The sequence below is a fragment of the Ceratotherium simum genome, chromosome 10, assembly GCF_057802395.1.
Source record: "Ceratotherium simum simum isolate JZ-2026a chromosome 10, ASM5780239v1, whole genome shotgun sequence".
Lineage (NCBI taxonomy): Eukaryota > Metazoa > Chordata > Mammalia > Perissodactyla > Rhinocerotidae > Ceratotherium > Ceratotherium simum.
The window spans coordinates 60,503,505-60,522,346 of record NC_141909.1 but is presented as its reverse complement, the minus strand read 5'-3'; the positions used below and the strand labels follow the sequence as shown (position 1 = coordinate 60,522,346).

Sequence of the window (18,842 nt, the reverse complement as noted above, 5' to 3'; positions counted from 1 at the left end):
GCGATGGCGCAGGGCTGAGCCTCGGCCGGCGGCAGGCTGGGTGTGAAGCGCTATGCGATGAATCACTTGAGGCCCCTATTGGGTGTGATCGTTTGTTTTGTCAAAGTAGGATCGCTTGAGGATGTCTTGGCTCGAAGTCCCAGGTTGCGCAGACTCTGATACGGTGATGAGGGCTGCGCAGCCTTCAGAGTTTTGGTCACAGAGCGTAGAGAATTGAAATGGAAACCTGCCTCATCTGTCGTGGTCAAGGTCTTAGAGAATCTGGGCGGCGAAGGGGGGTGGGAGCTTGGAGGTCCAGGTTGTTCTTATCATCAGATTGGCCAGTCCTGGGGAACTTGGTGCCAGGGACCACCATAGGAACATGCTGCTTCTTATCAGACGCATGAAGACGTTAAGAGGTGGAACTGAGATTGTGGGAAAGGTGAGGGTAGGAGGAAATAGCAAGTGGCCCCTGGAAAATGTGAGAAGTACCTGACACTGTGGATTTCTGCCCAGTGCATTTTATTTTATTATTTTATAAGTATCCCTGGCATGACTCAAAATGAAGCCGCCGCCCCCCCCCCACCCACTGGTGACTCAGAGCCTAGTTTCCATCAGCAGCCGGTTCTGTTATCACAACTATTTGGTAGTTCTTATTTCTTATTCATTTGTAAGCATTCTTTATATATCCTGGATGTTCATTCTCGGTTGGGTGTGTGTATGGTAAATATCTTTTCCTTATTTGCCTCTTGCTTTTTGCCTTACTTTATGATGTTTTTCAGTGCATAGCTCTTTATTTTAATGTGCCAAACATACAAATAATTTTCTTTAATGGGTTTTGTATCTTTGTATCTTTAAAATGTCTTTCCTACCCAAGGTAATAAAGGTATCTTTTATTTCTTTAATGTTAATTATACCTCAATTTAAAAAAGATATGTTTTTTATTTCCTCTAAAAGCCGTAAGTTTTTCCTTTTATATTTACATCCTCATGTGTGTAGAATTCATTTTTGTGTTAGGTGTGCAGCAAGGATCCAATTTTATTTTCTATTTGGTTAATCAGTTATCCCATCACTACTTCCTCATTGATCTGCAGTGTCATCTCTGTCATATATCAAACTTCCATATACACATGAGTCTGTTTCTGGGCTCTGTCTGTATTGTATATCATTGGTTTATTACATCTCCCCCTCCCCCCCCAAAAAAACCCTTATTTTCTTCAGGAATATCTTGGCTCTTTAATCTTCCATGTAAGTTTTAGAATCATATTGTCATATTCCTCAAAAAATTCCACTGGAATATTGATTGGAAGTGCATTGAATTTATAGATTAACTTGAAATATATAGGCTTCCTATCCCCTGAGCCCATATGGTATATCTATGTGAATATGGTATATTGGGGTTTCAAAAGGTTTTATAATTCGTCTCCACAAAGATTTTGCATATTTTAATGATTTAATCCTAGTTTTTTTTGTTGCTATTGTAAATGACATCTTTTTAAAAATTATATTTTTAAGTATTTGTGGCTAATATATAGAAATGCAAGTGATTTTTATATATTTATCTTATGTTGATCAGTCTTGCTAAATTTTATTAATTTTAATACTATTTATTTTCAGTTTCTTTTGTTTGCTAGATTGAAACTATATCATCTACAAATAAGGACAATTTTATTTATAGCTTTCTAATCCTCAAACCTTTTATATCATTTTCTTGCCTTACTGCACTCTAGGATGGCCAGGGAAATATTGAACAGAGGTACTGGTAACAGGCATCCTTTCTTATTCCTGAATCTAAAGGAAATGATTTTAATGTTAAACTTTAACATATAGTTTTTGCTCTAGACTTTTGATAGCTGTCCTTTATCAGATTATGCAAATTCCTTTCTATTTCTTTTTTTTTTTAATAAGATGTTGAACTTTTTTAAATGCTCATGGTAGATGCCTTTTATCAGTTTAAGAAATATCCTTTCTCTACTGGCTTGCTGTGAATTATTATCATGAATGGATGTTGACTTTTATCAAATACGTTCTCTGAATCTCTTAAAATGACCCTATAGTTTTTCTTTCTTAATCAGTTAATGTGGTGAATTATACTAATCGATTGCTTAATGTTAAACCAGCCTTGTGTTCCTTTGGTAGACCCATCTTGCTCATTATGTGTTAATTTTTTATTCATTGCTGGATTAAATTTGCTGATATTTTATTTAAGATCTTTGAGTCTTTGTTCATGAATGAGTTTAGGATATATTTATCATGGTCTCTTTGGTTTTGATGTCTTGATTAAGCCAGCCTTATAAATGAGTTAGGTAGTGTTTCCTGTTTTTCTTTTCTCAGGAAGAGTTTGTGTAAGATTGTAATTACTTGTTCCTTGAATGTTTGTTAAAATTCTCTTGGGAAGACCATCTGAGGCTGGTGCTTTCTAAAGTAGAAAGACATTTCACTACTAATTCAATTCCTTTATTGGTTAAGGGACTACTCAGACTGTCTATTTCTTCTTGGTCAGTTTTTGGTAAGTCATATTTTTTGTGAAATTTGTTCATTTTATATAAGTTTTTTAATTAATTGGCATAAATTTGTTCAAAATGTTATCTCATTTTTAATTTCAAGAGCCATCTAAACTCAGGAGTAAGTAAACAAACAATCCAGTTGGAAAATGGGCAAAAGACTTGAATAGTCACTTCATCAAAGAAGGTATACAGATGGCAAATAAGTACATGAAAAGATGTTCACCATCATTAACCATTAGGAAAATGCAAATTCAAACCACCATGAGATACCACTGCACACCTATTAGAAAGGCTAAAATTAAAAGTACTGGGAGTACTAAATGCTGGCAAGGATGGAGAGCAGCTGGATCTCTCATACATTGCTGGTGGGAATATAAAATGGTACAACCACTCTGGAAAACAATTTGACAGTGTCTTGTAAAGTTAAAAATATGCTCATCTTATCACCCAGCAATCACACTCCTGGGTATTTATCCGAGAAGAATGAAAACTTATGTTCACACAAAATTCTGTGTATGAATGTTCATAGCAGCTTTATTTGTAATCATCAAAAACTGGCAACAAGCCAAAAAACGAGTGACTAAAAAACAGTCGCTATCTATGCTGTGGAATACTACTCAGCAATAGAAAGGAATGAACTATTGATACATACAACAAATCAGATGAATCTTGAGGGCATTGTGCTGAATGAAAAAAGCCCATCTTACAGGGTTGCATACTGTGAGATTCTATTTGTATACCATTCTCGTTGTGAAAATATTAGAGTGATGGAGAACAGATCAGTGGTTGCCAAGAGGTATGGTTGGGAGAAGGGTGTGACTATTAAGAGGTAACATGAGGGAGTTTCTTTGTGTTAACAGTTAGTCATGTCTACACATGTGATAAAATTTCATAGAACTCAACCCCTAAAACCAAAACTAGTACATTAAAAACTAGTAAAATCCAAATAAGGTCTATACCTGAATTAATAGTATTGTACCAATGTCAGTTTCCTGGTTTTCCCAATGTACTATGATTATGTAATGTATTATCATTGCAGAAGTTGGGAGAAAGGTCCATAGTAACTCTATTATTTTTGCAACTTGTTATGCATCTTAAACTCTTTCAAAATAAAAAGATATAGATATCCATATTTCTATATCTTATATATGTGTATATATATGTGATTATATATAATATATATATATCTTATATATATATAAAATCTTTGATCTCTAGGAGTCAAGATCTACCTTTAGAATGACCATTAGCTTCATTGCTCATTTACTTCTCCTTGGATTCCTGTTCTCATTCCATTTTCAGTCTTTTAGTATTTCAGAGTAGTTTAAATACTCAGACTGTTTCCTTGACTTTCTTGCTAGCTCAGCCATATTTTATCCAGCATTTTAATGCTTTGTAGCCGAAGTGTTTTGGGGGCTATCTTATCCATAATATTGCTGGAAATAATAGTTCTGCTGCAAAGAAGAATAAGAGGACTAAAAAGAATTATAAGACAAAACGCTACCTAAGTGCTAAGGAATGGACAAGTTCAGTTCAGCTGAGCCCTACAAAGGCCAACTTAATCAGTAAAATGGTTCTAAAATCAATAAATAATTCTTTATATCAAATGGAAAGAGCATGGGCTTTGATGTCAGATCGACAACCTATATTCACAGTCTAGCCACGCAAGTTATTTACCAGTTAAGTGTATCAGTGAGCTGAGACTAAGTTTGCCGTGGATCACAAATGACCACCAGATCTCAGTGGGTTGCCACAACAAAGATTGCTTTCTGGCTCATGCTGCAGCTGTGCTCCTGTGGATTGGCTCTGGGATCCAGGCTAAAGGAGCAGCCTCTGTCTGGATATGCTTTTCCCGTGGCAGAGGGAAAAGAGATGGCAGAACTAAGTGATGGCTCTTAGAGCAAGTCACATGGCCAAACCAGACATCAGTGGGGTGATATATATAATCCTGTTTCAGGGACATGCTGGAAAGGCAGGTCCAGCAAATACCCCAACAATAATGCGATGTTAGTAAATTAGCCTTACTAATCATGGACCCTTTAATCTTGTCAGTACAAAGAACTCCCATATCACCTTCTCCCAGAATCTGCAATTTTCAACATTTCACTACATTTGCACCGTCTTCTATTATTCTTTCTCTCTCTCTTACATTTGCATACCCCCATTCTTTTTCTGAATCATTTGAGAGCAAGTTACAGACACTGTACCCAATTCCCCCCAAAAACCTCCGATGTGCATTTCTCCAAAACAAAGACACTCTCTAACACATGCTAATTCAACCGTCCAAAACACGAAACCAAATTGATTGGACACTACTATCCAATTCACAGACCCATTCAAATTTCGAAAAGTGTTTCAATGTGTCATTTTTAGTTCTGCTGCAGCTTCTCATCCAGAATCACTGAGTTTTCCATCTTGTTAGTTTCCTTCAACGTGGAACATTTCCTCAGTCTTGCCCTCTGTTTCCCAACATTAACAGTTTTTAAAGGGTACAGGCTTTCATTCTGTAAGATTTCTCTCAACCAGGGTCATTCTGATGTTTCCTCACAGCCAGCCTCAGGCTATCCATTTTTGGTGAGACGACTCCAGGAGTAATGCTGCGCTGTTTTCCACGGATCACATCAGGAGGCAACTCAGTGTTAACACATCCCTGGTGATGCCAGCCTTGATCATCTGGCAATCAGGTTTCTACTCCATTAAGTCATTATTTTTCCCTTTGTAATTGATGAGTATTTTATGGGGAGATAATCCCTAAACTATGCCAATATCCTATACGCATTAAACCTTCATGCAACAACTTCAGCATCTATTGGTGATTCCCACATGAATTAACCACTGTGATGATGATCGTCTGATTGTGATTTCTGTCATTCTTCTTCATATAGTAGTTATTCTACTATAAGGAAGAACTTTCCCTCTTCCTCATTCATTCATTCATTTATATCAGCATGGACTTGTGAATTCTATTTTATTCAGTGGGTTTTAATCTATTATCATTAATTTTAGTACTCAAATTGTCCCAAATTTGGCTGATGAAATCCCCTTCAAGTTGTCTCCTTTATCCTTTTGACATGTCCCAATCATTCTTTGAGCACTTCCTTACATTCTGGTACAACAAGATGCTCCAGTCTCATCTTGTACATTCCCTGCCCCAGACCTAGAGTCAACCATTTCCCCAAGGAGCCCTGGTTCCTCTTAGTATTTAAAAACTAAGATCTAGGCACTAAGTATGCTCATTCCTACTGAAATGTCATTATTACTAGACCCTCTGGGAGGCTAGATCTAGAAAATATATTTATATCTCTAGATGTATATGTGTATACATGTACATATATAGACACACTCATATAACTCTCTCTCTCTCAATGGCTATCTATCTATGTAAAAAAGTTCACACCAATACCTTCAGTTCCAGTGCAGCACATCAGGGTTATTTCTAGCCTTTCCCCTTGCCATATTTGTAAATCTCTTCTCTAGCAGCAAGAAACCTGGCTCTCATTATTCTCAATAGAGTTTTTTTCTTCTTTCCTTTCTTTCTAATTTTCCCCCCTGAATTCCCCTGTATGTGACTCATCTCCCTAGCACACTGCTTGCCTCCTGGACTTCCCAGCCCCTCTGCTGCTGCCTCCACAGCCCCTTCTGCCTCCAAGGGAAGGGAAAGGGAAGGGAGGGGAGGGGAGGGGAGGAGAAGCTGTCAAATGACTTTTTGACTGAATTATTCAGAGAGGGAGGAAAGAAGAAAGGATGGAAGGAAAGGAGGGAGGAAGGAAGGGAGAGAGAGAGGGATGGTGGTAATATGTTTGTCACAGATTTTCTTGAAGATTAAATGATCCCAAGTAGCTCAGTGCCTGGCAAATAGGTGCTCATATCCTTAATTATTGTCCCTCCTCCTTTGTGTTCCATTTGCTTATTCTCTATAGATAACCCAAATCTTTTCCTTTTATTCTAGATCCTGTTGGTTGGGAATATTAGTCCTAGCAGTGTATTTATTTGGACAGAATCTTTTCACAACAAAACAAGCTGAGGTCCCATGGAGCGGATCATATAGACTGTGTCTATACTGGGTTTGTTGATAATGGCGGTGTTTGGCAGAGACCGAATACCTGGCTTCTAGAAGAAAACATACCTCACACTCAATCTTGCTCTTGTACGTGGAAGGCACACCATGACCAGTGACCGTGTCTTCTGCATGCCTGGAGATAAGGTGGCCACAGGACCCATAGGGACTATTAGTGGCCAGTGTACCCTTGTTCACTGGGATTAGGGATTGGCCCTAATTTGGTCATTTCAGGCAAAGGTAACCATAAACATCACCCTGCATCCAGAAATTAAGGTTTCCTAAACAATTCTCGGAAGGCAGTTCCTGACAGCACTTAAACCCCAAAGAAGCAAAGAGAAGCCAGAAACAAAATCCAGATGCCTTTCATGAAACATTCACTTTGTTCTGGAGGAGAGCGCTGCCAAAGAAAAATGACTTCTCAGGCTTTCCAGATACTGTCCCAAATGGTGTCCTCAGTAAAGTAAACTTGGTGCCACATAGATTAATGTGCTGCAAAGTAAGAAGGTCAGGGAACCTGGGAACGTTTGTGCTCCCACGAAGTGGGAAGGACTGGCAAGCCCACTTGCTGTGTTGTCCTGAGGTCCTCTGCCACAAGGCCGCCCAAGAAGGGCTGGGCAGATGGGCCTGAGCACCACAGTCCATGTCCAAACTCCTTCTGGGTCCCCATTTGCGTGGCACCCTCTGGACTGGATTTAGGGTATTTCTGAATCAGCATTCCTGAAGAGGTTCTCTAATTAAACACGTTAGAAATCAACAGAAGGGACTGGAGGGAGTGTAGGGATGAGAGGACAGGAAGAGAGGAAATAGAGGGGACTACCGCTGATGGAATATCTGCCATGCATCAGATACCTTGTGTAACAATGATAATAGTAATGGTATCTTAGATTATTGGGCATTTACTATGTTCCAGGCTCTGTTCTTACATATATTATCTTTTTTTTTTTTAAAGATTTTATTTATTTATTTTTCCCCCCAAAGCCCCAGCAGATAGCTGCACATCACAACTGCACGTCCCTCCAGCCGCTGCACGTGGGACGCGGCCCCAGCATGGCCGGAGAAGCAGCGCGTCGGTGCACGCCCGGGATCCCAACCCGGGCCGCCAGCAGCAGAGCGCGGGCGCACACAACTGCCAAGCCTCGGGGCGGCCCTTACGTATATTATCTTATTCGCTCCTTCCAGCAACCTTAGGAAGCAGGTATTATTATTACTATCCCTACTTATAAGAACCAAGACACTGAGTAACCTGCTTGAACACAGAGCTTAGAAGGGGTGGGAGCAGGATATAAATGTATATTCCTTCATTTCATACTCACAACAACCCTAAGATATATATTTTTACCATCTCCATCTTACAGGTGAGGAAACTAAGACCCTCGGACCACCAACACTGGCATCACTCAGGAGCTTATTAGAAACGAAGACTCTTGGGTCCCACTTCAGACTCCCTGAGCCAGAACCTGTGCAGAACCGCTGAGCTAGCCCAGCGGGTCTCAGACTTGTGCACATGGAAGAGTCATCCAAAGACCGTGTTAAAACCGGGATTCCTGGGTCCTGCCCCTAGCGTTGCTGAGTTCTGGTATTTAGCAGTAGTATTATGGCCCTCCATAGAATTGCTTCTACTAAGTACTTTTTGGTATCACATCATCTTTCAACATTAGCTGGTGTTAAAAAAGTGCAATTTTCATAGTTATTAGGGAGCAGGTGTCAAAGTTGTATTTAGTTCAGGGGTTGACAAACTTTTTCTCTAAAAGCCCAAATAGTAAGTATTTTAGGCTTTGTGGGCCATTCAGTCTCTGTCATTTGTTGCAAAAGCAGCTGTAGACAATATGTAAATGAACGAGTGTGGCTGTTTTCCAGTACAACTCAGTAATTCCCCCTCATTTAACTCTTAACTGAGGGAACCTCCAGTGATGGAGCGACACCTAGTTCAGAGTGTATCTGAGGAATGAGGATTTTAATATTTGGACAGGAAAGGACAGAAAAATAACTAATACTGTAGGGGAGGAAAAACAATTTTCCCTCTACCTTTCTAGGTTCTTGGCTGAGACTCCCTTATAATCAAAGATGGATTAACAAGAGAAAAACAATTTTAATTATGTACGGGAGTCCCACAAAGATATGAGACTCAACAGGCAGCCAGGCAGTTGAGGCCTATATACCATCCTGAGCTAAGGAAAAGGATAGGGGTCTGGGGCTCAGAGGGGAGGAAGGCAATTCACAGGAAGGTGAGAAGAGCAGATGTTTGGGAAACAAATGTTTGCCCTGCCACGCAGGGAGATCTCTCAGAAGAAAAAGTTCTCTCTGGTAATAGCTCTTTTCTTGGTACAGACCCCCTTTCTAAATTCTTGTAGGCAGTTAAGTGGAAGGTGAAAAGCTTTTCCTGAGTCTGCTAGGTCTTCATTGCCTTCAGCTCAAACTAATCCACATGCTAAAGTGGCACATTCTGGGGTGGCTTGTTCTGAACCCCCTCAATAAAATATGCCTGGTTAACTTTCTTCAGGCCCATTCAACCATAACACGTTTGGGGTTAACTTTTCTACTGGACTATAAAATCTTAGCACTTAATCAGTTTCTGCAAGGTAACCTCTCATCTTACAGGGCTATAAATTGTCACTGCTTCTATCAGTTGTGTGTTATTAATTAAAAAAAACTGTGACGACAAACTTGCATTCCCCCAGAGTATCAAATGAGAGTTCCATTTGACCAGGTCCTGATTTTATTCAAGTAGGAAATTATTTTGTAATAATAGAAAATGCATATTGAAAAAGAAATCAAGTAAACACCATTGTATCATTTTTTTTCTGAGTGGGGATAACTTTTTTCGTTGGCATTATAAGAAGAAGCCCTGTGACTTCAGTACTGTTTGCTGTGAAGATTGTGGTGGAGGACATGGTTTTCTGGTTTACAGGATGACATCTTGGAGTACCCACAGGATAAAGTCTCCTGTCTCCTGTGAATCATATAATCTTCCTAACCAGACACCAGGGCATGAATTTTGTGTCCTCTCTTTCTCCCTGGTAGAATCTTATTTTACCTACACTAATTTTTACTTAGTTCTTACTTTCCCCATTTAGTTAATTTTTATCTTATTTTGGGCATTTTTGTAAATTGCCTTAAATCCTTTTTGGAATACAAATTTATTTAGATAAAAAGAATGTTCAAATTTGAGGATTCTTTAGTTCAGTGTGCCTTGGGAAGGAAGAGGAAGTGAAGCTGATATTTTATACTTAGAAAACAATACATACGATGTCTTTGTAACAACTTAAACGTAACATACTCACATTTACGTCATCACTCATATGACAGAAGTTGAATGTTCTTAGTTGGCATGTGCATCATACCCACCTCACCTAGAGGGACCTAAATAATCTAGACAGTTACTCCACAGGCTTCTTTTCTGTTTTGTTTTTCTTTTCTTTTTTTTTTTTTTTTTGGTGAGGAAGATCGGACCTGAGCTAACATCTGCCAATCCCCCTCTCTTTTTGCTGAGGAAGACTGGCCCTGGGCTAACATCTGTGCCCATCTTCCTCTACTTTATATGGGACGCCGCCACAGCATGGCTTGACAAACGGTGCATCAGTGCGTGCCCAGGATCTGAACCGGCAAACCCCAGGCCGCCACAGCAGAGTGCGCTCACTTAACCACTTGTGCCACCGGGCTGGCCCCTTGTTTTGTTTTTCAAAAAAAATTCACATTTTATTAGATTGAAACAAACTGCACAAAATTGCTTGTCCTCACAAAAAAAGCAATATTTTCTGTATTATTCCTAGATAAACCACAAAACTCTTATTTTTGCAAGAATAATCAAGATGAGGCAGTAGATACAGCCCATGAAAAAAACCCAAAGAAAACAGGCAACACCAGACAAATCAGTTGCCAGTGTCTGCGGACTCAGGTTCTGTCTTGCCTGTGAAACAGAGTGTTCACTGTACGTCTGCTAAAAAGCTGATGGCCCAGTTAGAACATAGAGACAACAGAGGGATACAAGTAGCAGTAACACCAGTGGGGCAACAATGGCCATTCTTCCATTTAACGGTCAGGGAGGGTAACTTGTTTACTTACATTCCCCTGATGAAGACAAAATCTACACTGAAATCCTTTTCAGGTGAGTACACAGTTTCTATCACTTTCTGGTAATTTCCATAACCAGCCATTACAGGTATTTTACAATGTACTTTAGTCAGAAGCTTCATTGCATTTTATGAATTTTTTTCCTCCCCCGTCATCCCTCCTCCCTCAACATTTATTTCTTCCAAGAACTGATAAATCAAATCCTGGTCATTACATCAATGATAAAAAAGTCATGCCTAAAATGACTTCAACCCCTCCATTGTGCCACCAGCAGGAATCTCATAGCACTTTCAATACTATCTTCTTGGAGAACAGAGTCTTCAAAATGCAAGTTCAGATGGTGGCCGTTCAACAGGTGAGTGGTCAGTGGCTAATGGATTCCGTGAGAGGCCTGTAAGCAGAGTTACCCTCAGAGGCTAAGTGGCCTGCATGCACCTTACAGCTTTGCCTGCTAGTAACCAATAAAAGACATCTTAAAACAGTCTCTCAGGTATTTTCAGTGATTTCTGAATTACTTTAGGAAGCTCTGACACATTTGTATATTGTGGGAGTAAGATGGAAACAAAGATCAAATTTAGCTCTATTTATGTTCCAGTTACGAACAGGTATAACTATTACAGTAAAATTAGGACATTATAACTTTGAAACCTGCATGTATTTGCTTTCCAAGAAAATCTCTTTTTATCCCTGTATCATCACAAGTAGTAGAAATTCTTGGAACATTTTCGAGACTTGCACACTTGCTGCCAAGATGAGAGAAAGGAGATGTCAACTGTGGCCCTTTCTGCTATGGCCTGCCTGGGCCTGGGTGAGGAACAGCTGGGACCGTTGCAGGAAACTAAGGTGGGAGCGCCCAGGGATGTGATTGAGGGTGGGGAAAGGGACACTGTCTCTGCTCTGAGGCCACAACGTTGCTGAGGGTCTTGGCTACGGGAGGTGCTGAACCTGGTCATGTTACTAGTCCAGTGTCACTCTACCCCGCGAGTGCCTATGCCTTGGGTTATGGTAAATAACTCGTCCCAACCGGCCTCCCAGGCTCAGCCTCCCCCCAGCCCATTTCATCTGTTTTGCAAGCTGCAGCTCCTGGTTACATCAGTGCCCCCACTCCCCTCCTCTCCTATTCCTCAGCGGCTCTTCCTCCACTCCCTTCAGCCCTCTGTCCCCCGTGTGCCATTTTCGCTCCTGTCTTGAGCTTTCCCTTGTGCTGTCCGGTGGCTCAGAACAGACGTCCCAGTCATCTGCTTACTCAACCTCCATCTCCCGTCCATCCCCCGGAGTGAAGATCCCTGTCCCCTCCTTTGCAGCCAGTTGAGTTCAACGCACATTGTTACCTGGGCAAAGGACGCCAAGGGGAATAAAACACGGTCTGTCCTTAGGGAACAAGTTACACATCCTGGGAACCAGCCACCACGATGTAACAAGCTAAGTGCCTCGAAAGAGACAGACAGAGAACATCGCCCGACTGCCTGCCTCCCCACACTCAGTTCACCCGATCTGGTTGACACTTTTGAGCCCTTATTACACAGGCGTCTGTTACTGTTTAAAAGTGTGTGTTGTTTTGCTACGAAGGTGGCGAGTAGAGTCTGCCTCTGTCATCTCCTTGTAGCTTACACAGAGCGAGGGACATGCTGAGTGACTGGCCACAAAGCATGCCTGAGGAGCACTCGCTTGTTCCATGACCAATGTTCCTGTGCTCCCAGGAAAGGAAATGCTGATTTTTGAAGGCTGCTCTGAGCTGACCAGGGTCTATGTAGTATTTAGAGTTCAGAATCTTTAGAAAATTGGCTCACAATTAAAAATTGCCTCACATCCATGTTTAAGAAATGCCTTTTTAGGGCCGGCCCCGTGGCTTGGTGGTTAAGTGAGCGCGCTCCACTGCTGGCGACCCGGGTTCGGATCCCGGGCTCGCACCGACACACTGCTTCTCCGGCCATGCTGAGGCCGCGTCCCACATACAGCAACTAGAAGGATGTGCAGCTATGACACACAACTATCTACTGGGGCTTTGGGGAAAAATAAATAAATAAAATCTTTAAAAAAAAAAAAAAAAAGAAATGCCTTTTTAGAGCTCCACTTAAAACACTCGACCGGTACAACCACAAATACTTATGTAAGAAAAGCTTCCACATACCGGCAAATGTTACTATTACATAAGTAGAAATAGTTAGGAGAGGCTGTGTTCAAACTTTTAAACATCATTAACACATTGCTCTCATGTCCCCTTGAGGACCTTGCACAGGGGACTCTTGATTCCTAGGAGGTGCTGTGCAATAGCCTCTTTGAACATTCCCTTCAGAACTGGAAATGGCGCATATTGAAAAGGGGAGGAATATCCGTGTGGATAGGACTAACCTGATATTCTGCAGGTCCATCAGATGTGCTTTTATTAACCTGTGAGCTGAATCTGTGGTTTGTCTAGGTGACAGAATTACACATTTCAAAAAAAAATGCCATTAAAAAGGTGAATGATTTGGACACTATGACATGGATTCATTTTTCTAGTGTGTCTGCCATACACTGTCTAGCACTTAGCCATTGCTTGGTATATATTTGCTGAGTGAATGAATGAAACACAAGCCCTTCCCCAAGGCTGGTGCCTCACCTAACAAAAGCAGCTTGGCCTACAGAAGGAAGAGAGGGTTCAAAGGGAACCTTGCAGGGATGCAGCACACATCTCTCTCCGGGTGTAGGGCGTGGTCCCAAGGCACAGCCCCCATGATGCCGTCCCGGGGAGGAGTGAGGCCCAGGACTGAAAACCACAGCCCAGCTGGCCCTCTCCAGTGATCCCTGATTTGGCCTCCTCGGGTTTTCCCAGACCCCTCACCCCCTTTATAGCCACTTGTCAATGCAGGGGAAGGACAGTCTCTGTTAGGGCAGAGAACAATTTTAGATCTTAGAACAATTTTTCACATACTTTTGACCATGACCCACAGTAGGAATACATTTTATTTTGTGAACCAGGAAAGATACCAACCAATACATAATTGAAACAAAAGTTTCACAACACAACAGCTACCCTTATGACATGTGATGCACTGATTTCTCTTCTATTCTCGCCCACTCCATCCCATTAAAGAAACAAGTGACCCACTCCACTGACTCCACAATCCACTAATGGGTGAGAGTGGCATTTCAAAAACAGCCGCACACTGATCTGCAGGAGGGATGGGCTTCAGACACACCGTCTCAGGGAGCCTGTGGGGAAGGAAGAGTGGTCCTCCCCACACCCACTCCGGGGAACACACTTAGGTCACAGGAAAATGTGATGTAAATCTCTCTTTTCTAGAATCTGAGCAGGAAAGCTCAAAGGAGAGGTCTTTGCTTCTATATCTAAAATATTATACTATAAATATCAGTAAGGTTCTTAACCATGACCTTCCACAGGGAAGAGGCCACCTCTGACTGCCTGGGACAGGAACTCCCATAAGCAGAAAGACTGTGTGGCAGCAGCTCCAGCACGTCCCTACTTAGTGCTACCAAGCAGAGGAGTGGCAGTGGCACAGGGCTGGCACCTCCTCTCTGAGAACCCTACATCTGTGTCTCCACAGTTTTCCTCAGTCCGTGAGGTTTAATAAGAGTTCTTGGAGAGGGGGGATAGGGAGTTGGTTCTGTGATAAGATAAATCAAGGAAGCTTCAACACTTCTCATGATGTCTTTTGTGACTCTTGGGGAGGGGGTACAGTATGCAGTGTTTTCCTACCATATTTGACCACAGAATCCTTTTTTCAAATAATCCTCGAAAATCTGCAGAACATGGTTTAGGGACTGCTGCCCCAAGTGACCACTATCGGCTGCATCCACTAGCTGGGAGAAACCAATGTCGACGAGAGACTTCGCTGCTGCACCAGCTGAGGGCGGGACCAGGGGGTTAGGACGCTTCAAGGGGACTTGAAGGCATCACCGTATTTGGCTTTCATTTTTCAAATGAAAAAGCAACAGAACTTTGTCAGCCTGTTGAGCAGACCCTTGTTGTTGATGGAGTCACCGTTTGTAGTTTACAACTGAAGAAGTTGTGCTCTGCCTACCTCCAGGGAGCGCCATTCATACAGACCTTGGTGTGAATGATGCCCGTTGGAACTGGATGGGGCAGCCCTCTGAAAATAGGTTTATGTGTTAAACTGTAAAAAACGAAACAAAGTTAAAGAGTTGTTGTTCAGAATGTCCAAAACATTCTTTTTAACCCTTGACTAAATCCAGTAACTGATGTTTTTCAGTAAGAGCAGCTTCTCAGCGTGGGAGTGGGTTAAGCATCTTACGGATAAGTTCAGACTCAGACCTACCAGTGTCTGTCTGGGAAATCTAAGACTCACTTCCTTCAGTAGTAAAACAGGAAAGATGACAACACTTATCTCACCAAGCCAAGGCAAATAAGGCATATTAAAACTCTTTACAAAGGTCACTCTGTCCGGAAGCTGGTGCCCAGGTTTGCTACCTCACGGCCAATGGCACTGGGACAGCCCCTTGGGCAGTCTCAGGGAGAAGTGGGTTGCACACAGTTGTTTATACACAGTAGTTCTGAAAGAGGGTATTGTGCCCAAACTTTATGGTTTGCTTGGAGCCAGGAGAGAGGTGGGACCCCTACACATCGGACTCTACCCAGAATTCCTTTCACTTGCTTCTAAAAATTTTTGCAGCCATATATAGGCATTAAATAATTTCTTGGATAAAAACTCTATCCTGTGTTCCTTGTATATGCACCATTACATTTATTTTTTTATTTTTTGTTTATTGCAGTAACATTGGTTTATAACCACCATTACATTTATATCCAAAACATGAAACCAAAATACACCCCTGACCTCAGAGGGGACAAGTTTACAACAGCATCTCTCTGTATCACTTACTAACTGTAAAGCGAGCAATCGTATTTCCAAAGACTAGGAGGATGAATACTTACAAAACCTTCCCAGAGCACATTTTGTGATGTGGGATTTCACCAGGCTAAAATGAACGTCCTTGAGAAGGTACAAGAAAGGAAAACTAGAAAGGTTGGTACAGTTATATTTCACACTTTGATTTAAAAAAAAATCATGCTATGACAAAGTTGCTGACCACCTTGCAAAATATCAACCACTCTTTCCAGCTCTCATTAACAGCATCAGTTCCCCACTTTCAGTCCTTCGTCCCTACAGACCTCTTTTCTCTGAAGTCCCAGAACCGTGGGTCGAGGCGACTTGCTTGGCCGTGAGGCTTGCTGAGGTCTACGTTAGCGCTCGTCTCCGTGCAGCCAGCCGTGTCTGCGCCCATGTCCCCTTCAGGGTCCCTGCTTCTGCAGAAACCTCTCTGTCTGGATTGTCTGGGCAGCAGCAGTTTCCAGGCCGCTGCTCTATAGTTCTCTGAAATGAGGTTGTAAAGGATCGGGTTGATAGACGCACTCAGAAAAGTTGCAGAGCAACGATGTTAAAGTACTGACAGAAACACATCATCCGGGAATCTTCCGAATTTATGTAAATGATTCTGCCAACGTGGAAAGGCAACCAGCAAATTATAAACGCCAGAACCAACACCACTGCAAAACAAGACACAGGAACCAGAATTAGCTGAAGCATCCGAAAACAAATAAGGGTCCCCAAGAAACCATCTGAAGTAATAAGCAGCAGCAAAATAAATTAGATAAAGCTTTTACCCAGCTAAATTCCCATCCCAGAAAAACTACCCGGCTGCAGACACCGTCGTTATTTGCCGTAAAACTGCATATTCGGCTCATATATATGTTTTCGAGGCTGGATATAAACCAGAAGGTGCCGTTTGTACTAAGAAGCTGTTCTGGCAGGCTTCCTTCCACAAACCCACTTCATGGACATGTTCTCTGTTTTCTGTTGAAAAGAACTCTGCAAGAGGCCCGCGCAATCTTTTATTTTTTCTTACGAGCATGGCTCACTTTAGCCTTCAGGATAATCTAACATTAAGTGAAGAAACTTTATCTTAATGTGATCTACCACGGCTTCTCAAAGGTACTGTGAGTGAGCCACATCTGCCGCATCTGACGGAGACAAGCAGTTCGCTTAAGAGCCTCCAATTGCCATCTGGGATCAGCCCGGCTCACTGACCGCAGCGGCTTTGGAAAATCATTGCTGTTTACCAGTCCCGGGTACCCCGCCTTCAGGGGCGCCCTGGGGTTAGCCAGAGCTCCTGGAGGACCGGAGATGGTTTACTCTGCAGACGGGAAGGACACGCAGGTGGAGGCTGGAGTAGAACTACAAAAGGAAATGTAGCTAGAAGAGGCACCGAGGGCTGGGAGACCAGGGGAAGGGAACACAGCCTGGACCGCGGGTTGGAGTGTTTGGAACAGAGGGGGCGCCACTTACTCAGGATGTGGAGCGGCTGCCGGTGGCCCTTCTCCCGCCCCGAGGCGGTCGGGCCTCGCGGCGGCCCCGGGCTCCTCCACAGCTCCCGCCCGGTGAGCCCGCAGAGGAGGCTGAGGCACAAGAAGGGCAGGAAGAAGTAGGCGGTGGTGACCCACAGCAGGTCGCACAGCGCGCCCAGCCGCGCCGGGCTTGGACGGCACTCCCGGCTGAACAGCGCCGCGGCCGCCGCTGCCTCGGGCCCCGACGGCGGGGACAGCGGGGGCGCCCGCGAGGACCCCAGGGGCGGCGGGGACGGCGAGGCGCGGGGCGAGCGGGCGAGCGCGGTGCCGTTACGGTCCGGGACCGCGTCCACGCCGGGGTCCTGCTCGACGCCCACCAGAAATAAGAAGGACGCGGCGGAGAGCAGCGCCACCGCCCAGAGCGCGGCGATGAGCGCGCGGACGCGGCGCCGGGTGACGAGGACGCGGGCACGGAGCGGGCGACAGATGGCGGAGCAGCGCTCGACGCAGAGCGCCGTCATGTGCAGCAGCGTGGCGTAGGTGCAGCCCTCGCCCGCGTTGAGCGACAGGCGGCAGAGCAGCTGCCCGAACACCCAGGGCCGCGAGCGCCAGCGGCGGTACAGGTCGAAGGGGAGCCCGAGCAGGACGAGCAGGTCGGACACGGCCATGCTGCCCAGGTACAAGTTGGTGGTGGTCCGCATGTCCCGGTAGCGCCCGATCAGCAGCACCGTCACCACGTTGCCGCTCACCCCGACGGCGAACAGGCCCAGGCACGCGGCGGTCACCGGCCCCGGCGCCCTCAGCGGGAAGGGCAAGCAGCGGCGCTCGTCGCACGGCAGCAGCGCGGCCCATGACGGCTCCCGCGCGCCTCGCGCGCCGTCGCTGCTGTTCCAGGGGCTGCCCATGGGCGCGCCGCGCGGGGCAGACGCACGGACACGCGCGGGGTCCCTCTGCGCCGCCGCGCGCCCGGGTGGGCCGGGAGCCTAGCGCATGGACCCCGGGCGAAGCTTTTCCTTTAGCAGCCCGCGCGCAGCGGGCCCACCCAGCCCCTGCCCGCGCTGCCCGAGCTCCAGGCGACAGTGCCCGAGCTGTTCGGACTGTGCCTGAACGCGGCTCTGCAGGGTCCGCTTTGAGGCCCTCCCAAGTGGGCGGTGCGCAGTCTCCGCCCCCGGCCACCGCCCGCCCCACTCCCGCACCCTCTTCTAGGCCTGTCTTATTCCAGGGCGCTTGCCTCTCCACCTGCTGGAACATGGGAGGCGGCCGCAGCGCACGAGTCCTGGCCGGTCCTGGGCAAGCGGTTGCTGAACCCCAGTGAGGTTGGTTAATGGACCCAGCGGAGCGCGGGCGCTTTTGTCGGTCAGATACAGAGGGGGACCTTCTGAGGGACCTTGGCTGGTGGCTGCGTCCTGACGGTTAGGGTAGGCTGCCGCAATGCTAAATAATAGGAGAGGAGTTTAGGCCAGAATCTCGAGTTCCTCTCGGGTTCTGGCCATGGCTCCACAACCCCGTGATCGCGGATCAGTCCCGGCCTCGCCCAGCCCAGTTCTCCTGTTCTGTAAATTCGCAAGTGGTGGTGAAGGGAGTTGACCACATCGTTTCAACGATCTCATATAACTCTGAAATCTATGGGCATGATCGTGTCTATTAATTTTAAAGACCAAGGCTTAAGTATTTATGTGTACATTTGAGTACTTAAACATGTGCTATATTGTTTCCATGTACAAAATATTTTATAGACTTTAAAAAGCAGAGTATTTGCCAACACCAGAAAGAACTAAAATTCTGGGAAAAAGACTAAAACTGATTTATGAATCCGTTCTTTGTGGTCTTAATGACAATACCTGACACTTTCTGAGTGCTTAGGACGTGTTTGGCCCTGTGCTTTCCGTGGAATCCTCATGTTCTTAGGAGCTCATTT

General features: G+C 44.5%; 1 protein-coding gene and 1 long non-coding RNA gene across 5 annotated transcripts; one reads left to right on the top strand and one right to left on the bottom strand.

Annotated features, from left to right (window-relative positions):
• The first annotated feature begins 2 nt into the window (after positions 1-2).
• On the top strand, positions 3-9,608 carry LOC147916131 (uncharacterized). 4 transcript variants are annotated; one of them, XR_015553425.1, is made up of 4 exons: positions 3-2,488; positions 5,037-5,170; positions 6,436-7,741; positions 7,902-9,608. It is a non-coding gene; the product is annotated as an uncharacterized LOC147916131 (long non-coding RNA). The 4 variants fall into 4 exon arrangements; XR_015553427.1 differs by having other exon boundaries at positions 5,037-6,783; positions 7,525-7,741; XR_015553426.1 differs by having other exon boundaries at positions 3-421; positions 5,037-7,741.
• Positions 9,609-13,545: 3,937 nt separating this feature from the next.
• Positions 13,546-18,001, bottom strand: MLNR (motilin receptor). Its single transcript, XM_004433700.3, is given in 4 exon segments — positions 13,546-15,819; positions 15,821-15,995; positions 15,998-16,126; positions 16,926-18,001. Coding segments are annotated over 4 exon segments (1,284 nt in total). The 5' UTR covers positions 17,830-18,001; the 3' UTR covers positions 13,546-15,743.
• Between the last annotated feature and the right edge of the window lie 841 nt (positions 18,002-18,842).